At 40.1% G+C, this 23,031-nt stretch overlaps 1 protein-coding gene across 1 annotated transcript in view; it reads left to right on the forward strand.

Annotated features, from left to right (window-relative positions):
* The window catches only part of LOC124037972 (insulin receptor-like), a 116,750-nt gene that overhangs the window by 48,653 nt on the left and 45,066 nt on the right, over window positions 1–23,031 (forward strand). The window contains exon 2 of the mRNA XM_046353293.1: window positions 9,898–10,446. Within this exon, the coding sequence (XP_046209249.1) occupies window positions 9,898–10,446 (549 nt within the window). The remainder of the gene's footprint in view (window positions 1–9,897; window positions 10,447–23,031) is intronic.

Raw genomic sequence — 23,031 nt, forward strand, 5'->3', positions numbered from 1 at the left:
CCATGTTTGCAAAACAATTAGAGATGAGGATTTAAACCATGCCACAACAAGGCCCCCTAAACAAAGACCAGGCCCACTGAGTATCTCTCCCGTCCCGCGACACATCCCCAGATCTGTGCCTCGACACAATTCTGTCTCGGACCTTGTATAGACAGGAGTGTGCCTTTCTAAATCATGTCCAAACAGTTGAATTTACCTCAAGTGGACTCCAAGTTGAATAACATCAAGAATGATCAATGTAAACAGGATGCACTTTAGTTCAATTTTGAGTCTCACCTGAAATTTGCAAGATTATCTAAAACATCTGTTTTCACTTTGTCATTATGGAGTATTGTGTGTAGATCAATAAAAAATAAAACTCAATCAATTTTAGGATAAGGCTGTAAAGTAACAAAATGTGGAAAAACAGAAGGGATCTGAATACTTTCCGAATGCACTCGAGATTCAAGTGGGCCAACCGACTGAAACAAAGCTTTTTAGTGATTCACTAAAGCGTAGCTACAGAGATCTAAATATTATTTCTGGATTGATGTTTTTTTGCCGAAAAACCTAATTTAAGGAGGTGAGACAATGGTAGCAGCTGTAGAAAAATTCTTAAAGACAGACATCAGAATGGCAGAGAAATCACCTCACAATCCATCCACTTCAATTTCAACAATAATATAGGCCGAACCTATAGCATATAGGGCATATCATATTTAGATCAAAGTGGGGGGAAAAAAGTCTGGAAAAGTCCACTTTTGTTCTCCATGACAGTAAAAGGTTATGTTGGTTTAATGACATGATGATTCTTGCTTCAGCTCTGTACACTGCATGTAAGGTCATCTTTAATCTGTATTCAGTTTGTACATTTGTTTGATCAGTATACAAATGGTCACCATGTTGTCAACATCTAGCCTACCTGCAGTTCAAACAGTTTATGTGCACTGTTACCCCTATAGTCATTTAGCAGCAGAGGGCAAAACCAGATATAAAGTACGTAGAAAAGATAATGGAGCTATATATATTCATAAGATCGTCTTTGAAAACCAACAACAAAAAATAGACATTCGGGGAAAATCATAAATTCAAAATGTCATGTGGACATCATTGATTGTTTTATATAATGTTTGAGTCACTTAGCATAAGATCACGGCATAAGCCAAAACAAAATGTGTCGAAAAACAGCAAAGACCGACACTTCCATCCTTGTTTTTGTTTGTCATGTGTTTATGATGTGGCAGTCAAAAACCTATTGTTTCCTATCTCTATAGTCTGATAGCGTATGTACCTACAAAATGTAGGCCTAATGAGAGAACCGTCATTTCCTATCAATTTACAAATCAAAGACCACCATAAAGACACTTCATTATTGTATAAACTGTATGTTTATCATACAGTATATACACTACAGGGTTTATGAAATAATTTCCTCAATCAATGAACCAGGGATCAAATGGCTACGGTGGGCGACTTCAGAGCAAAGTAGCTAGCTAAGACATGTTTATTTATAAAGGCTAAACTATTGCGTTTTCAGGGGTAGCTTTTGATCATTTTATTGGATTCCTCATGTCTTACCTTACTCATTGTTAGGGAAAATGATGGTCCAAATCTGATGTTGGGTACTATATTTATTGAAGATTATATAAATCCTATATTTTTAAAATCAGCCAATTTGACTCTGTTTCAGACTGTCACAACCATAACGGAGAGTCCATTATGATAGTTTTTCCCCTCAAAGTAATAATGTAAGATTAATATTTTTTGAATTATTATTTTTGTGTTCAGCCAAGCCTTTCCTTCAGAAAGGCTATCCATGTTTTAACGTAAGACTGACACATTCTGACTTTTTCTAACATGTTTGGTCTCCACAAACATCTTGTCCATTTCATGTCACACCCATAATGCTCATGATTTGCTTTTTATTATGCAACATGCCAATATTTAGAAGTCATCATTTTTGGTATAAGCGCCCCCAAAGAGGTACTGTAGACAAACATCAAAAGTTTCATTTATGTTTTGTTTGTCCATTTTGTGAGAGATTTTAGTTTGCGATTGTGTGTGTAAATGTTACATTCATAATGCTGGAATTACCCATTTATAATTTCCTTTCTTCCAAGTATTTTATTTTTATTTTTTAAAATAACAAACAAATAACAACGGCAGAGGGGCGAATCCTATCCATGGAAAACTTATTGACAGATGCCATGGAAACAATTAGCATATGCTAAAAAGAAAATCGAGCATCTGGAACAGAAAACAGAGGACCTGGAAAACAGGGGGCAAATGAATAATTGTGTTCTATTCCAATTACCATACGTTTCCTGAGATTCACCGACAAGGAACGAGTCCTACAGGCGGAGAAAAACAACACCATCACAGTGAGAAACGCCAAACACGCTTTACACCAGGACCTGTCACCTGGAATATGCCGAAAGCACCGAGAATTTGACGAAGTGAAGAAATACTCCATTGACCGAGGCATCTTCAGGGGATTGAAATACCCAAACGGGCTCAGGATTCTTCACAGAGGAGCCTTGCGACACTTCAAAACTCCTGAAGAGGCAAAATGTTTTTTGAAAGTCAATCCTGGCCAATGAGAAACAGACCAATGACTAAATGCGATTAATGCCATTACTAAAGGAGGTAAGATGACATATAGCCGATATCCAGAGACCCACCCCATAAATGTCATTTATAGCCGTCCAATTTATATTTATTTTCCTTTAACTGAGAGGGATGGGCTGTAATAGCCTAACCTAGGCCTACTAATGTTTCAGCCTACTTTTATTTCCCTGTTTTTTTGATGTTGCTATAATTACTTGGGGTTCCCTATGTCCCTTGGGGAGGTATATGTAGGCTGGGCTATTGATTTTATTTTTCTCCCCTCTTTTACTGTGGTCTGGACGAGGGCAACTGTTATTTACTCAATGCGGGGTGGAGAGGATGAGGCATTTCTTTGGTGGGGAGAGGGAGACGTTGTGCGTTGCTAACTGTTCCTGTTTTTTGTTTTATTCGGAACACAGAATTGAGACTGAGCGGGGGGGGGGGTTGGTGTAATAGATCCAACGGGATGTGTCGTTGTTTGAGAACTCGGCTGGGGTTTTCAGAGATTATTATTTTATGTACACCATTTATTTTCCTTTTATGTGAACGCAGCTGTAATTACTATCCACTTTTACCCAGCAATGACTTGCACTAAAGTTCGATTACTGCTCGATGACGATGACTAGTACCTTAAATCTATTGACATGGAACTGCCATGGTCTAGGGCATGCAATAAAACGAAAAAAGATACTATGTGCTCTAAAAAAGGAAAAAACAGACATCGCGCTATTACAAGAGACACACCTCTGTGATGCTGAACATGCCAAACTCCACAGAGCTTGGGTGGTACAGGTGTATTTCTCATCTTTTCAAATCAAACAGTAGAGGCACAGCCATACTTATCCATAAAAATTTTCCATTCATAATTGACAAAAACATATCTGATCCGGAGGGGAGATTTATTTTGAAAACTGGGTCACTATATGGTCAACCAATTACTATATTAAACATATACACCCCTAACACAGATACTCCTGCCTTCATGTCAAAAATTATAACCCTGTTCAATGAGCATTGTCTCCTTTGGCGTGGTGGCCGGAGATTTTAATTGTACCCTTAACCCAACCCTAGACAAATCATCTCAAGTCCCCACCACAAATCCTAGATCTGCGAAGATGTTGAACTCTCTTACTAAAGAGATGGGACTGATAGATATCTGGAGAGAGACTAATAGCTCATCTATGGACTATACATACTACTCTAATGTCCATAACACCTACTCCCGTATAGATTACATTTTTATCCCAAAGAGTTTCATAAATTCAGCAACTTGTACAATCGGACCCATAGCACTTTCAGATCACGCCTTTGTCCACCTCCGCTTTGACCTCTGCAAAAGCATCCCGAGGTCAAAGAGCTGGAAATTCAACACCTCCATGCTATCAAATGACGTGTTCCATATATTGGTAACTACATGGATAGACAACTACACACAAGACAAAGATTCTCCTGTTTCTCTGGCCACAATGTGGGACACTGCTAAAGCCACACTAAGAGGTCATCTAATTGCATATGCTTCCTCTAAGAAAAAAGCAATGGAAGCACACAGGCTAGATCTTGAGAGGGAGCTGGAATGCTGTGAAAAATTACATAAACAATCCCTAGACAGCACCTCCTGGAGTCATCTTAACAACTGGCTGTAACAAAACAAAACAACTGTCTAGGACACAGGTTCCCCCCCCAACATTCCGCTGAAAAGGCAGCGCGTGATATTAAAAAATATTTTTTGGAAATATTTCACTTTCACACATTAACAAGTCCAATACAGCAAATGAAAGATAGACATCTTGTTAATCTACCCTTCATGTCTGATTTTTAAAATATTTTACAGCGAAAACACAACATATTTATGTTAGATCACCACCAAATCCCAAAAACACTTTTCACAGCCAAAGATAGTCACAAAAGCAGAAATGGAGATAAAATGAATCACTAACCTTTGATAATCTTCATCATATGACACTCATAGGACATCATGTTACACAATACCTTTATGTTTTGTTCGATAATGTGCATATTTATATCCACAAATCTCGGTTTACATTGGCGCCATGTTCAGAAATGCCTCCAAACTATCCGGAGTAATTACAGAGAGCCACGTCATATAACAGAAATACTCATCATAAACTTTGATGAAAGATGCATGTTTTACATATGATTAAACATATACTTTTTCTTAATGCAACCGCTGTGTCAGATTTTTTAACTTTACGGAAAAAGCATACCATGCAATAATCTGAAACGGCGCTCAGAGGTACGCAACATTTCTCCACCATGTTGGAGTCAACAGAAATACGAAATTACATCATAAATATTCCCTTTGATGATCTTTCATCAGAATGCAGTGCCAGGAATCCCAGTTCCGCAATAAATCATTGTTTTGTTCGATAATGTCCATTACTAGTGTCCATTTAGCTACTTTTGCTAGCACGTTTAGCTAGATTGTGCAAACCTGTCATCAAGGCAAAGGGTGGCTACTTTGAAGATCCTCACATATAAAATATTTTGATTTGTTTAACATTTTGTTGGTTACTACATGATTCCATATGTGTTAATTCATAATTTTGATGTCTTCATTATTATTCTACATTGTAGAAAAATAGTAAAAATAAAGAAAAACCATTGAATAAGTGTGTCCCAAACCTTTGGCTGGTACTGTAGCTGACAACATCTTAACTAGCTAATTTGTGTTAATTGATACAGGAAAATTTACTCAAGATCATTATATACAAGTTAATGGCGGGCTTATTACAGAAAATGGCTTACGGTAGTAAATGTTATGAAATAAAAGCAGGGCATTCTTCAGGATAATTTTAGAACTTGGACACTGTCTTGTTTGCCTAACGTTATATCCTAATTTGACTTTGGTGCAGGTCATGTTGTTTTTCACATTACTGTCTCTGGTAAACACACACCAGAATCAAATAAAATCAACATTTATTTGTCACACGCACAGGATACAGAAGGTGTAAACAGTACAGTGAAATGAGTACTTGCATAGTGGAGTTTTTTTGTTTATACATGTAGCTAGCTAGCTGAACAATGAACCATAATCCCAACTCATAACGTTACTACCCTCCATGAATCTACAGGTAGCTAAAGCTAACCAACGAGGGTCGATGTTAGCTAGTCAACATTAGGCTATAACTAGCAATTGAAATGGCTCTGAGGTAGGAATATTATTACTACTCAGATCATACATGTAACGTTAGCTAGCCAGCCAACGTTAGCTAGTTAGCTGACAGTGCGCTTTAATTTGGAATGAAAACGACTTTCTGACCAAATTTGAAATGTATAATATCGGAAAATGTAGCAAAGACTCTCTTAAACATAACATTGTTGAACGCTTCTCCCTCTCTGTCACGGATGCCATGGTTGCCCTTAGTTTAAAGATGTTATCCGGTTTTATACAACACTATTCTATTTTTGACTGCCTCCGCATTTGTTTGCAATCAAACACCTGAATTTTCTCAATCTCCTTCGCTATCATACTCTGCTTCCACTGGGCATTCCAGTGACTTCAAAACTCAGTCCTCCAAAAAGTGGAGAACATTAGCAACATTATCACAGTTTTTTGTGATATCTTTCAAAAAAGTTGCGTTAGAAAGGATGACCTACACATACTGAGAAGCTCATGTTATAGACACATCCGACCAATATGAACGCTTCTCTCGGCATGTCCAGCCCATCCATTATCTCAGCCAATCATGGCTAGCAGGAAGGTTCCCGTCTTTCTTGCCTTTTGATATATATATAAAAAAATAAGTTCACGTTCAAATGCCTCTGCTGTAAAGTAGTGACATGTGACGCTTAGTTTTCTCAAACAAGTAAAAATTGTTACCCAGAAATGATTTGATTTTCAGATAAAAATGGCTGCATTCAGCTTTAACTTGTTGGGCTAACAGTGTTTTATATAATACTTTCGCTGTATCCTGAATAGGGTTGCACATTTTGGGGAATATTCAGACATGGTAACTTGGGGATTTCCGTGGGAATTAACGGGAATCAATGCAAATTTAAATAAATACCATTTTAAAATGTAGATGTTTTTTGCATTGGATATATTTACCATAATCGTATGGAGACAGAAACATAAACCTTTTACCTTATAAGTAGACATAATTGCAAATGATTAAATCCTTCAAATAGAAATATAACTATTTAGTTACGAATTGAACTTTTAATTAAATGAGTTGACTTCACATGGGATGATTTCACTGAACAACAAAAGGAAATATTGAATGATCCCCAATGATCCATCGCATCTCCCAAAAACATTTTCAACATACATCTTCTCCCTCAATGTCCACATCTTGAACATCAGCCTCTGAGCCCTCATCTTCAGTTTCACTTTCCAACCTTGTTGAGGATGGCTCGTTGTCAGGCTGAAAAAGCCTCAAATTTGCCAGGATGGCCACCAATTTTTCAACCCTTGTATTGGTCAGCCTGTTACGTGCTTTGGTGTGTGTGTTCCCAAACAAGGACCAGTTGCGATCTGAGGCGGCTGATGTTGGTGCGATTTGGAGGATGATGAGGCAACAAGGGAAAGAGAATCAGATCCACAAAGTCCCTTCCACCAGGTGGCTGATGAGCTATGGTGGCATGACTGCCATATAGCATCTCCATCCCAAAGCCATTGCTTTGAAGTGTACTTCGCCAGACTGCCAAGAACCTTGCCCTCATCCAGGTCAAGGTGGCGAGACACGGTAGTGATGACACCATAGGCCTTGTTGATCTCTGCACCAGATAGGATGCTCTTGCCAGCATACTTGGGGTCCAACATGTACGCTGCGGTGTGTATGGGCTTCAGGCAAAAGTCTTAACTGCAGTTCTGAAATACATCGAAAAGCGTTTTCTCTGCTTGCAGCAGTAGTGAAGTGGGCAGGGCAGTACGGATTTCTTCTCTTACATCTGCAAGCAGAGTCAACATCAGACAGGATGGCATTGTCTTCTTCAATACGTGCAATGGCTACTGCTATAGGTTTCAGGCTGCTTACCACTCTCTCCCAAAATACATCAACCAAGAGGAACCTCTTGATGTGGCTGTCCATATCAGCAGACTGATATGGACAGCAAATTAGTAGATCAAGCATGTCTTGTTGGAGGGGTGTATGCTGGGTGAAGAACATTCAGAAATCTCTTCCAATGCACATTGCCTGTGAGCATCAGAGGTGAACCAATTTCATATACAGTTCGAGTAAGACATTCATCTGCATTTCGCTGACTACATTCCTCCATTGAGTCAAAAGCACTTCTGATTCCAGGAGGACCATGAGCTGTTGCTATCGATAAGGTGTCTGATTCATCATTTTCACCTTGAATAGAAGTAGATCGACTTTTGTCAGAGGTTGCTTGTTGTGAGCACTGAAGGAACTTTATGCAATTGGCCAGATAATTCTGCATCTTTGTTGCATTTTTCCACATATGATATGGCACAGTATCTGCAAATGTCCACAGCTTTTTCCTTCTACATTAGCTGCTGTGAAATGTTTCCACACATCAGATAGTGCCTGTGGCATTTTCCTGTAATGAAAAAAATTAGTTAAAAAATCCCAAATACAATTCCATGTACAGATAAATTGTTAATCACTTTGATTAAACAACTTCTTTGTAAGATAACTGTTTTAAAATGAAACATGTATGGAAACAGGTGAATTAACCTCTCTAGGGTATGTGGGACGCTAGCGAGAAAATGAATCACTACCTTTGATCTTCATATGGTTGCACTCAGAAGACATTCATTTATTCAATAAATGTTCCTTTTGTTCATAGTCTCTCTTTATATACAAAAACCTCAGTTTTGCTCTTGTTTTCTTCAGTAATCCACAGGCTCAAACGCAGTCACAACAACAGGCAGACAAAAAAAATAAATTTTATCTGTAAAGCTCATAGAAACATGTCAAACGATGTTTATATTCAATCCTCAGGTTGTTTCTAGCCTAAATAATCGATAATATTTCAACCGGACAATATCGTCATCAATATAAAAGGTAAACAACAATGGCACTCTCTTGGTCGCGCGCATGAAAAAGCTCTGTGACACGGCAGGGTCCACTCATTCCGACTGCTCTTACTCCCTCATTTTTCAGAATACAAGCCTGAAACAATTTCTAAAGACTGTTGACATTGAGTGGAAGGCATAGGAACTGCAATTTGAGTCCTAAGTCAATTGATACTGTAATGGCATTGAATAGAAAACTACAACAACAACAAAAATCCTTCTTCGGGAATGGATTTTTCTCAGGTTTCTGCCTGCCAAGTTAGTTCTGTTATACTCACAGGCACTATTTGAACAGTTTTGGAAACGTTAGTGTTTTCTATCCAAATATACCAATTATATGCATATCCTATCTTCTGGGCCTGAGTAGAAGGCAGTTTAATTTGGGCACTCTTTTCATCCAAAATTCCAAATGCTGCACCCTACCCCAGAGAAGTTAACACTCCATTAGCAGGCTCAAGCAAGCTGAAACCCATACAAACTAACTTGCAGAAATGTTTAACAAGTTAGAAATGATTTAAACACACTTTGCTTGCTGTAGGCTACTATTTACTAGTTAACAAAAAAACATGTATGTCATATCAAATATATTCACCCCACCCAGTATTGTAATCAAAACATACCAGAAAGCATGTGTTCCTTGACTCAGACAGTGTAGTAGTGTGGGCTCAATAGCATCTCATTAGTGTGCAAGAGCTTGAGAATCAGCTGTACATGTGATGGAATAGTGCACTGCATATGTGATGGTAGAATCCACTGTGCATGCAGAGGGCTGTAATTCCATTGAATTGGGGATAGTTTAACCAAAATATGCCACAAGACCTAGACTTGCGTATCCCACAAAAAAAGATCACTGTTATATGCTAACTTTTTTGATGAATTTAAGCAACATTCCCCAAATTCCCAGGCTTAACTTCACATGGAAATTTACCGGAAGGTTTCCGACCCTTTGCAACCATAATCATGAATATAGTCACAGGTAAATGGGTTGACTGGCCCTCAGCTTGTGTGGTGTTGCGGTGCCGTGCAGTAGTAGCTTAGAGGATGCAGCAGTTTTATGAATTGCTCAGATTCCTTGTGTGTAATGTATTAGTGTTATCTACCTCTTGTGTTTTTTTTAGCACACAATTTTACACTCATCTTGTTGATAAACCAACCCTAACCCAATGTTATGTCAATTTATTTACATTTCAGTCTTGAATCAGCTGAATTGTTTAATGTACCTGGAAATTACTAAGTAATACAATGCACTACTACTATGCAGCTACTGACGTGTCTTCTCTTCTCTTTTTATCCTGCTCTATTTCCCCCAGTCTGTCAGAGTAAGGATATCCGTAACAACGTGACCAACCTGCAGTTATTAGAGAACTGCACAGTAATTGAGGGCCACTTGAAGATCCTCCTCATGTTCAAGGCCAAGCCCGAGGACTTCAGGGGCCTCAGCTACCCCAAGCTGACCGTTGTCACCGACTTCCTCCTCCTATTTAGGGTCTATGGTCTAGAGTCCCTCAGCAATCTGTTCCCCAACCTGACGGTGATCCGAGGCAACAACCTGTTCTTCAACTACGCCCTGGTTCTGTTTGAGATGGTGGACCTTAAGGAGCTGGGGCTCCAGAGCCTCATGAACATCACCCGGGGAGCCGTGAGGGTGGAGAAGAACCCGGACCTCTGCTACCTCTCCACCCTGGACTGGTCCAAGATCCTGGACACAGTGGAGGACAATTACATTGTGGCCAATAAGAATGACCGGGAGTGTGGGGATGTGTGCCCAGGCACGGCCTATGGGAAGACCACCTGTCCTCAGACTACCATCAATGGACACTTTGGAGAGCGCTGCTGGACTCAGAACCACTGTCAGAGAAGTAAGTGGCCTTTTTAAGATACTTAAAGTATTTCTGAAAGAATGGTCAAGAACACAAAAAAAAGAGTACTGTATATAAATGATTATATCTCAAACATTACATTTACATTACATTTAAGTCATTTAGCAGACGCTCTTATCCAGAGCGACTTACAAATTGGTGCATTCACCTTATGACATTTACATTGGTAGCTCACATGTTTTATTTGGTCATTTCCTGATACATCTGATATGTTCAGTTGGCATATGTGAATGTATGAAGGTCCAGGCCTAATTGCTTGGCATTTTCATCCAATTTAATTTGTTACCTATGCCAACTTGACGATTTAGACAAGGTTATGATGTTAAATATAGAAGAACTCTGCCTGGATGTCACTTTTCCTGTAGGTCATTTCACCTCATGCTAGCAGGAATTCTCCAGAGCTGTCCGTTTGCCTGTCTTTCTGTGGTAAAAGTAGCAGGATGAATGAAGGTGACAGAGATAATGATAACTGTATGGAAAAGAGATTTCCTACCCAATCAATTCAGACGAATGATGCTTTTGCACAGATGGCTTTTGTAACGATTTCCATAATAGAGGGATTGTTGTTCTTTCTATAATACGTCACGGGCCATGCCTACTCCCCTTTGATTTTTCATTCATTGACTGGAGGATGTAGGGAATGTTTTTGTAATTATAAAATTTGGAGAGAGACTAGGCTGGCCTCATGTACAATTCAAAGTTCTCAGACAAGCAGGCTGACAATATAATTGGAAAGAGATGATGCATTTGCTGGGAGAGGAGAGAGGTGAGGGGCAGAGCTGATGGTGAAAGGTGCAGTGTGTGCCAATACAAATCTTACAGCACACTCCCTTGCTGTCATCCCCTCTCTTATCTGTATGTGTGATTATCTGTGTGTGTGTCTGTATTTCAATCAGTTCATGTACGGGTGGGTCTGTGTGTATATGATAGGGCGTGGCGATATATCAAAGTAATTTGATCAATTAAAATGTATGTTTTGGCATGAAATTCCAAAAGCCTGGATCGCAAGAATGAAATATTATTTTTATAATTTTTTGAGCATTTGTCCGCTTGTTCTCATTTGGTCTTTTTGGTCTCGTCTCCTTCGCTCCTTCTGTGCTGTGTGCACCTTCCCACCCATACACCAAGCCCCTGCCATTGGGTATTTGTATTTCAGGGTTTTACTGTAATAGAGGAGAACATAACCTTTCTAACTATACCCTTTACATGACTCAATTGACAGCGAGCAGACCGGGAGTATCAATGAACATTTGTTTCTGGAAAATGAATGCTCAGTTTCTGTCACACGTGGCACCATGTGCCACTAGCAGCATTTTAGCTACAGACTGTTATGTGCTAGCTGTCTTCTCTGTGTTTTATAAATGTGCAATGAGCATAAAAATAAGCATTTATATAAGGAATTGGCATTCGGAGAAATACGCATCTTATCCAGCCACTTGATTTAAACATTTAAACAAAGTGGACAGGCTAGCATGGTGTTCAAACTGTTGGATGCTGACAGGAGGGTGTGTTCATAAATTAAACTGTTCTACCTTGTTAGCTAGCACATAGGCCTAGCTCAGGGGTCAGCAACCTTTTTTGTGTGGAGTGCCAATTTACAATATATCTTATCATGTCTCACGATCTGCCTGCCAGTTATGATTTTCATATGTGCATTACAAGTAATTGTGTCTCCTGAATATCTAAATGCCCACATACGTAAGAATTCCAAAGCTCACTAAACAGATGCGATGTCCATTAGCATCAAGGGTTTGAACTTGGAACCCAGATTCTCTTGGTGGATGATAGTGACATTTAAGCACGGGTTGGCCAATCTTCAATCAGCTTTGTGAATCCTTTATGTTGACTTTTTTTTTTTGGACTGAATGTTGATTTGTAAATACACTGCTTTGCTTTTCCAACCTGGACACAGCCTTCTTGATTCCTTCAGCCTTGTTCGCCTCATCCTTGAAGTTTTTCTCATGTCTCTTTTCAAAATAATGCTGTACACTTCCAGTCCGACAAACAGTTTTACAACAGAGAGCGCAAACAGACCGGGCCTTCAGTAAACCAATTCCACATTCCTTTGTCCAAGAGGCAATAAATGAGCAGACATCTGCCTTAGTTTTTTTTTGCTGATGACATTTTGCGCTCGGATCTTTTTTAAATAACAAAAGAAGGCTTGCTAGCTGCTAGCCGTGTCAAAACAATGTTCTCATCTTCAGTGCCGCCTTGGTTTTGAATTTGGCGGGAGAGGTGAGCCAGGTCATGTTGCGCTGAACTAATAATATGAAACTCATGCAAATTCATGAAAGCCCATTGGCTAATCAGAATTGACATACTTCGGACTACACCATTGCATTGAATACCAATGCAATTTTGGAAACCAATGCAGGATTGTGTATATATATATATATATATAATAATAACAGTTGAAGTCGAAAGTTTACATACACTTAAGGTTGGAGTTATTTAAAACTCATTTTTCAACCACTACACAAATTTCTTCTTAAAATTTCTTTGCGATACGGGGCAGTATTTTCACATCCGGATGAAAAGCGTGCCCAAAGTAAACTGCCTGTTACTCAGGCCCAGAAGCTAGGATATGTATGATAGTATTGGATGGAAAACACAAAAGTTTCTAAAACTGTTAAAATAATGTCTGTGAGTATAATAGAACTGATTTGGCAGGTGAAACCCCGAGCACAAGCCATCCAGGGAATTTGTTTTTTGAGGTCATTATGTTTTCCAATGGGAATCCAGATTTTTTTTTTAGGGCCCATATTGCAGTTCCTATGGCTTCCACAGTCTTTAGAAATTGTTTGATTTTTGCCTTTTGTGAAATGACGAAGTAATGCTGTTCTTTGTACGTGTCACTCTGAAGTATTTTGGTGCGCGTGAACAGGAGCGCCCTCTGTTATTTTTCTTCGGTATTGGAAACTGTTTATCCCGTCTTAAATTTGATAGATTATTTACATTTTAGGATACCTGAGGTTGGATTAGGAACATTGTTTGGACCAAGTTTACAGGTAACTTATTAGGTACTTTGTAGTAATGTTGGAACCAGTGTGTTTCTGAATCAAACGTGCCAAATAAATTGACATTTTGGAGATATAAAGAAGGAATTTATTGAACAAAATGACCATTCATTGTGTCACAGACATTTGAGATTGAAGATCTGCATCTTTTTGCAAAGGTAAGGCATTTATTATATGGCTATTTCTGACTTTTGTGTCGCACCTGCCTGGTTGAAAAATGATTTTCATTTGTTTGTATGCGGGGCGCTGTCCTCAGATAATTGCATGGTGTGCTTTGGCCGTAAAGCCTTTTTGAAATCAAACCCAGCAGCTGGATTAACAAGAAGTTAAGATTTATTTGGATGTACTACACTTATATTTTTTCGGGAATGTTGAATATTTATATTTCTGTAGTTTATATTTTGGCGTTCTGCAATTGCACTGGATATTGTCAAATCAATCCCGCTAACGGGATTCGAGCAGGACTTGCGCTTAAGGGACCCCTAAGAGGTTATTAACAAACTATAGTTTTGGCAAGTCTGTTAAGACCTCTTTGTGCATGATGCAAGTAATTTTTCCAACAATTGTTTAAAGACCGATTATTTAATTTATAATTCACTGTATCCCAATTCCAGTGGGTCAGAAGTTTACATACACTAAGTTGACTGTACTTGGAAAATTCAAGAAAATTATGTTATGTCTTTAGAAGCTTCTGATAGGGTAATTGACATCATTTGAGTCAATTGGAGGTGTACCTGTGGATGTATTTGAAGGCCTACCTTCAAACTCAGTGCCTCTTTGCTTGACATGATGAGAAAATCAAAAGAAATCAGCCAAATGCCTGAAGGTACCACGTTCATTTGTACAAACAATTGTACGCAAGTATAAACACCATGGGACCACGCAGCTGTCATAGCGCTCAGGAAGTAGACGCATTCTGTCTCCTAGAGAACATTCAAGGACCTTGTGAAGATGCTGGAGGAAATGGGTGCGGAGGTATCTATAGCCACATTAAAATGAGTCCTAAATTGCCAACCTGAAAGGCAGCTCAGCAAGGAAGGAAGCCACTGCTCCAAAACCGCCATAAAAAGCCAGACTACGGTTGGCAAATGCACATGGGAACAAAGATCGTATATTTTGGAGAAATGTCCTCTGGTCTGATGGAGAAAAAAAAATAGAACCGTTTGGCCATAATGACCATCATTATGTTTGGAGGATAAAGGAGGAAGCTTGCAAGCCGAAGAACAGTATCCCAACCGTGAAGAACGGGGGTGGCAGCATCATGTTGTGGAGGTGCTTTGCTGCAGGAGAGACTGGTGCACTTCACAAAATAGATGGCTTCATGAGAAGGAAAATAATGTGGGTATATTGAAGCAACATCTCAAGACATCAGTCAGGAAGTTAAAGCTTGGTCGCAAATGGATCTTCCAAATGGACAATGACCACACGCATACTTCCAAAGATGTGGCAAAATGGCTTAAGGACAACAAAGTCAAGGTATTGGAGTGGCCATCACAAAGCCCTGACCTCAATCCTATAGAAAATTTGTGGGCATAACTGAAAAGACGTGTGCGAGCAAGGAGGCCTACAAACCTGACTCCGTTACACCAGCTCTGTTTGGAGGAATGGGCCAACATTCACCCAACTTATTGTGGGAAGCTTGTGGAAGGCTACCCGAAACCTTTGACCCAAGTGAAACAATTGAAAGGCAATGCTAGCAAATACTAATTGAGTGTATGTAAACTTTTGACCCACATGGAATGTGATGAAATAAATAAATGCTGAAATAAATCATTCTCTCTACTATTATTTTGACAATTTACATTCTTAAAATAAAGTGGTGATCCTAACTGGCCTAAGACCGAGAATTTGAACTAGGATTAAATGTCAGGAATTGTGAAAACCCGGGTTTAAATGTATTTGGCTAAGGAGTATTTAAACTTCTAACTTCAACATATATATATTTTTTAAACAGCCAAAAATAAGCGAGTTAAATGTCCAGCCAAGGCTTAGCGCTCCATGCAAAATAAATAAATAAATGAGGACTTGTGAAGTGTCTGATTCGCAAACTAGCCAGTAATGTACTTGTCCTCTTGCTCAGTTGTGCACCGGCGCCTCCCATTCCTCCGGCGCCTCCCATTCTTTCTTTCTGGTTAGAGACCATTTGTGCTGTTCTGTGAAGGGAGTAGAACACAGCGTTGTACAAGATCTTCAGTTTCTTTGCAATTTCTTGCATGGAATAGCCTCAATCTCTCAGAACAAGAATAGACTGACTAGTTTCAGAAGAAAGTTATTTGTTTCTGGCCATTTTGAGCCTGTAATCGAACCCACAAATGCTGATGCTCCAGATACTCAACTAGGCTAAAGAAGGACAGTTTTATTGCTTCTTTAATCAGCACGACAGAGTTCAGCTGTGCTAACATAATTGCAAAAGGGTTTTCTAATGATCAATTAGCCTTTTAAAATGATAAACTTGGATTAGCTAACAACTTGCCATTGGAACATAGGAGCGATGGTTGCTGATAATGGGCCTCTGTACGCCTAAGCAGATACTCCATAAAAAATCTGCCGTTTCCAGCTACAGTAGTCATTTACAACATTAATGTCTACACTGTATTTCTGATCAATTTGATGTTATTTTAATGGACAAAAAAATATTATTTAAAAAACAAGGACATCTCTAAGTGACCCAAACTTTTGAACGGTAGTGTATGCGCTCCGGCACTGCACACACACACAGACAGGCATTCCTTGTCATTGCCTTTTCAGAGAATACAAAAGGCTGATGCATTCAGTTTAATACATTTTCTAATAAGTTAAATGCATTTAGTTGATTTCCAAATGTGTGACACATTTGATAGAAGAATTGAAGTGACTATTCTTTAAATGACGTGCAGCTTGTAAATGCTTCATAAAGCCTTTATAAACACTACATAAATCACATCTATTACCATGTGTCATGTTTTAAAGTGTTCATAAAGGTGGCATAACTGATATAACAACCACTGTCAAATGTGACATAAGCCTGTACTTTATAAAGTGTGGCACTAACGCTGCTTAATAAAGGCTTTATAAATCATATTTAATTGAGGCTTCACAAAGCATTTAACTTTGTCATGCATCTTGGTAGACAAGCTAAACTAACTATTCACAGCCCTGTAATTGTCAATGTAATTGCATTGCTGGACTTCTTGCAACTTAATGTATTTGTATTGTTTTTAAAAATGTTTAAAAAACAATTAACGTATGGTTTAAACTGGTTTTTAATTTGTTTTTGTTTTAGGGTAAATTCCCTAATTAGTAATACATACATATTGTGTTAACTTCATTAAGTCTATATGTATGTGTTTTTAAATGACCCAAGGTGTCTAACTTGAAAGGAAGTACAGCGCCATGTGAGATGTAAGGGATAATCAACAAGAGGCTATGCGTTTTTGGAAAATGATAAACGATGTGGACGGTTGCATTATTTTCCAGAGAACGCATAGAGCCCCGAGTTGATTATCCCTTTTATACCATGGTTATATAATTGAACACATTTGCTGCTAGGAATGTGTTAATTTGCAGGTATGAATGTTTTCAACATCGACTGAAGTAGCTAGCAAGTTACTCAATAGCTACACAGTAGTTGCCTTGCTAACCAAACACACAGACTTGCTAGTTTAGCTAACCAAACCATCAGTTATAGCTTGCTTTTACGGAAATGTTTTTAATTCGACTGTTGCTTTTAAAAGCAGCTCAAACAGAATATGTAAGAATGAACTATAGCGGGGCCTCCCGAGTGACGCAGCGGTCTAAAGCACTGCATCGCCGTGCTTGAGGTGTCACTACAGCCCCGGGTTTGATCGCAAGCTGATTTCCTTTCCCCATTGCGCTCTAGCGACTCCTTGTGGCAGGCCGGGTGCCTGCAAGCTGACAACGGTCGCCGGTGTTCCCTCCGATTGGCCCATTGTTGTCCAGGTTTGGCCGGGGTAGGCGCTACCAGAAGACAGGCCAGTACATCAGGAGATGTGGAGGAGGCCGTAGGAAGGCAACAACCCAGCAGCAGGACCGCTACCTCCGCCTTTGTGCAAGGAGGAGCACTGCAAGAGCCCTGCAAAATGACCTCCAGCAGGCCACAAATGTACATGTGTCTGCTCAAACGGTCAGAAACAGACTCCATGAGTGAGGGTGGTATGAGGGCCCGACGTCCACAGGTGGGGGTTGTGCTTATAGCCCAACACCGTGCAGGACGTTTGGCATTTGCCAGAGAACACCAAGATTGGTAAATTCGCCATTGGAGCCCTGTGCTCTTCAGATGAAAGCAGGTTCACACTGAGCACATGTGACAGTCTGGAGACGCTGTGGAGAACGTTCTGCTGCCTGCAACATCCTCCAGCATAACCGGTTTGGCGGTGGGTCAGTCATGGTGTGGGGTGGCATTTCTTTGGGGGTCCGAACAGCCCTCCATGTGCTCGCCAGAGGTAGCCTGACTGCCATTAGGTACCGAGATGAGAACCTCAGACCCCTTGTGAGACCATATGCTAGTGCAGTTGGCCCTGGGTTCCTCCTAATGAAAGACAATGCTAGACCTCATGTGGCTAGAGTCTGTCAGCAGTTCCTGCAAGAGGAAGGCATTGATGCTATGAACTGGCCCGCCCGTTCCCCAGACCTGAATCCAATTGAGCACATCTGGGACATCATGTCTCGCTCCATCCACCAACGCCACGTTGCACTACAGACTGTCCAGGAGTTGGCGGATGCTTTAGTTCAGGTCTGGGAGGAGATCCCTCGGGAGACCATCCGCCACCTCATCAGGAGCATGCCCAGGCGTTGTATGGAGGTCATACAGGCACGTGAAGGCCACACACACTACTGAGCCTCATTTTGACTTGTTTTAAGGACATTAGATCAAAGTTGGATCAGCCTGTAGTGTTGTTTTCCACTTTAATTTTGAGTGTGACTCCAAATCCAGACCTCCATGGGTTGATAAATTTGATTTCCATTGATAATTTTTGTAATTTTGCTGTCAGCACATTCAACTATGTAAAGAAAAAAGTATTTCATAAGAATATTTAATTCATTCAGATCTAGGATGTGTTATTTTAGTGTTCCCTTTATTTTTTTGAGCAGTGTAGTTTACACACCACACTGACCAAAAAGTTATTTTTGTTGGCATTTACCTATGTCCCCATTACCAGTAAAACATAATCAAAACCTATTTCTTTCACTTACTTGCTGTGCTGTTTTGTTGTATATTTGTTCAGTCATTTCATTCTCAACCAGGATTTCTATGGAACGCCGTTTAGGTCTTTGACGTGTCAAATAACACTATTTGACATGTTAAATAAGAATGTTGACAAATCAGGACCTGAATGACTGCACGTCAAATAATAATTTAACTCGCTCATAAATTTCTTATGTAGTTACTACACAATCATTCGTATTTCATGTCGCAACGATTCATCGATACGTATGCTATGATGCTGCAGTTGTCTCGCGCACCTACAGTGGTGGTCATGAAGAAAAACGCCAGCTTGCTTATGAATGCAAAAAAATGTAGTTCTTACCCAAAAACATAGCAAAACGACATCTGTTTCATTAATTATAGTTAGCTAGCTAACTATATAGCCCGGTGTCATCTAAAATAACAAAAATGTATACGACAGTTCTGATTTGATTGATGGTGGTTGGACCCATCTATGTGAAGCGAGCCACAATAAGAATTAGTCTCAATAGTGGGACTTTTCGGTTAGCCTTCAAAATAAAAGTATGGCATAATTCTACTATTTTTTTTTTTCATTTTCATCAATGTCAATGACATACTTTTATTTCGAAGGCAACCTGCAAATTCCACTATTGTGCCTGGTCCTTATTGTGGCTAGCTTCCGATATATCGTGCATCCCTAATTCAGACCTTTTACGCAGTACTTTGTTGAAGCAGCTTTGGCAGTGATTACAGCCTCAAGTCTTCTTGGGTATGATGCTACAAGCTTGGCACACCTGTATTTGGGCAGTTTCTCCCATTATTCTCTGCAGATCCTCTCAAGCTCTGTTAGGTTGGACAGCTATTTTCAGGTCTCTCCGGAGATGTTTGTTCGACTTCAAGTCCGGACTCTGGCTGGGCCACAAGGACATTCAGAGACATGTCCTGAAGCCACTCCTGCATTGTTGGCTGTGTGCTTAGGGTTGTTTCCTGTTGGAAGGTAAACCTTCGCCCCAGTCTGAGGTCCTGAGCACTCTGGAGCAGGATTTCATTAAGGATCTCTGTACTTTGCTCCGGTCATCTTTCTGTCTGGCCACTCTACCGTAAAGGCCTGAGTGGTGGAGTGCTGCAGAGATGGTTGTCCTTTTGGAAGGTTCTCCCATCTCCACAGAGGAACTCTGGAGGTCTGTCAGTGACCAGCAGGTTTTTGGTCACATCTCTGACCAAGGCCATCCCCAGATAGCTCACATTGGCTGGACGGCCAGTTCTAGAAATAGTTTTGGTGGTTACAAACCTCTTCCCTTTAATATTGATGGAGGCCATTGTGTTCTTAGGGACCTTCACTTCTGCAGAAATGTTTTTGGACCCTTCCCCAGATTTGTGCCTCGAGACATTCCTTCCCGGTGGACTCCAAGTTGTGGAAACATCTCAAGGATGATCAATGGAAACGGGATGCACCTGAGCTCTATTTTGAGTCTCATAGCAAAGGGTCTGAATACTTACCTAAATGTATTTCTGTGCTTTTAATACATTTGCAAACATTTCTACAAACCTGTTTTCCCTTTGTCATTAAATCGATTTTTATTGGTCGCATACATATGGTTAGCAGATGTTATTGTGAGTGTGGAGAAATGCTTGTGCTTCGAGTTCCGACAGTGCGCAACATCTAACAAGTAATCTAACAATTTCACAACTACCTTAGACACAAGTGTAAGGAATGACTAAGAATATGTACATATAAATACATGGATGGCCGAATGACGTAGGCAAGATGCAGTAGATGGTATAGAGTACAGTATATACATATGAGATGAGTAATGTAGGGTATGTAAACATTATATAAAGTGGCATTGTTTAAAGTGACTGGTGATACATTTATTACATCCAATTTTTAATTAATGAAGTGGCTAGAGATTTGAGTCAGTATGTTGGCAGCAGCCTCTCAATGTTAGTGATGGCTGTTTAACAGTCTGATGGCCTTGAGACAGAAGCTGTTTTTCAGTCTCTCGGTCCCAGCTTTAATGCACCTGTACTGACCTCACCCTCTAGGCGATAGCGCGGTGAACAGACAGTGGCTTGGGTGGTTGTTGTCCTTGATGATCTTCCGGTGACATCGGGTGGTGTAGGTGTCCTGGAGGGCAGGTAGTTTGCCCCTGGTGATGCGTTGTGCAGACCTCACTACCCTCTGGAGAGCCTACAACCCTCTGGAGAGCCTGAATGCATTGCATTTTAAAATGTTAAACTTGGGTCAAATGTTTCAGGTAGCCTTCCACAAGCTTCCCACAATAAGTTGTGTGAATTTTGGCCCATTCCTCCTGACAGAGCTGGTGTAACGGAGTCAGGTTTGTAGGCCTCCTTGCTCACACACACATTTTTAGTTCTGCCTACACATTTTCTAGGGGATTGAGGTCAGGACTTTGTGTTGGCCACTCCAATACCTTGACTTGGTTGTCCTTAAGCCATTTTGCCACATCTTTGGAAGTATGCTTGGGGTCATTGTCCATTTGAAAGAGCAATTTGCGACCAACCTTTAACTTCCTCACTGATTTCTTGAGATTTTGCTTCAATATATCCACATTTTCTTCCCTCATGATGCCATCTATTTTGTGAAGCACTCCAGTCCCTCCTGCTGCAATACACCCCCACAACATGATGCTGCCACCCCTGTGCTTCACGGTTGGTATGGTGTTCTTTGGTGTGCAAGCCTTCCCCTTTTCCCTCCAAACATAACAATGGTCATTATGGCCAAACAGTTCTATTTTTGTTTCATCAGACCAGAGGACATTTCTCCAAAAAGTACGGAAAAAAGTTGTCCCCATGTGCAGTTGCAAACCGTAGTCTGGCTTTTTTATGGCGGTTTTGGATCAGTGGCTTCTTCCTTACTGAGAGGCCTTTCAGGTTATGTCGATATAGGACTCGTTTAACTGTGGATATCAGATACTTTTGTACCTTTTTTCCTCCAGCATCTTCACAAGGTCCTTTGCTGTTGTTCTGGAATTGATTTGCACTTTTCGCACTAAAGTACATTAATCTCTAGGAGACAGAACACATCTCCTTCCTGAGTGGTATGACGGCTTCGTGGTCCCATGGTGTTTATAGTTGCATACTATTGTTTGTACTTATGACCGTGGTACTTTCAGGCATTTGGTAATTGCTTGCAAGGATGAACTAGACTTGTGAAGGTCTACAAACAAAAAATTCTGAGGTCTTGGCTGATTTCTTTTGATTTTCCCATGATGTCAAGCGAAGAGGCACTGAGTTTGATGGTAAGGCCTTGAAATACATCCACAGGTACACCTCCAATTGACTCAAATGATGTCAATTAGCCCATCAGAAGCTTCTATATCCATGACATAATTTTCTGGAATTGTCCAAGCTGTTTAAAGGCACAGTCAACTTAGTGTATGTAAGCTTGTGAACCACCGGAATTGTGATGTAGTGAAATAATCTGTCTGTAAACAATTGTTGGAAAAAGTACTTGTCATGCACAAAGTAGATGTCCTAACCGACTTGCCATAACTAGTAGTTTATTAACAAGGAAATGTGGAGTTGTTCATAAACTAGTTTTAATGACTCCAACTTAAGTGTATGTAAACTTCCAACTTCAACTGAATACTTCTGGGATGAGTAGTGCAAGAAATGTAATCATCATTATTAATGTATAGTGATCCATTGGTTAGTGGCCAATGACTTCAAGTCTGTATGTAGGCTGAAGCCTCTCTGTTAGTGATGCTTCCTAATTTTGTGTGATTACGTTGGATTTTGTATAGATTAAGGAAAAATATATTTAATCCGTTTTAGAATAAGGCTGTAACATAACAAAATGTGTAAGAAGTGAAGTGGTCTGAACACCGGACTGTTTCATCCTACAAAAGTATTCATCCCCCTTTGAGTTTTTCCTATTTTGTTGCATTACAACCTGTAATTTAAATGGATTTTTATTAAACGCTGTGTGTGGCGCAGACCCAACACCCACCACAGCATCATGATGTGGGGATGTTTTTCATTAGCAGGGAGTGGGAAACTGGTCACAATTGAAGGAATGATGGATGGCGCTAAATACAGGGACATTATTGTGGGAAACCTGTTTGTCTTCCAGAGATTTGAGACTAGGACGGAGGTTCAACTTCCAGCAGGACAATGACCCTAAGCATACTGCTAAAGCAACACTTGAGTGGTTTAAGGGGGTACATTTAAATGTCTTGAAATGGCCTAGTCAAAGCCCAGACCTCAATCCAATTGAGAATTTGAGGTATCACTTAAAGATTGCTGTACAGCAGCGAAACCCATCCAACTTGAAGGAGCTGGAGCAGTTTTGCCTTGAAGAATATCCATAAAAACTCAGTTTAGCTGGCGCGCTTCAGTCAATAATCCACCCAGTTT

The sequence above is a fragment of the Oncorhynchus gorbuscha genome, linkage group LG06 (assembly GCF_021184085.1).
Source record: "Oncorhynchus gorbuscha isolate QuinsamMale2020 ecotype Even-year linkage group LG06, OgorEven_v1.0, whole genome shotgun sequence".
Taxonomy (NCBI): Eukaryota; Metazoa; Chordata; class Actinopteri; order Salmoniformes; family Salmonidae; genus Oncorhynchus; species Oncorhynchus gorbuscha.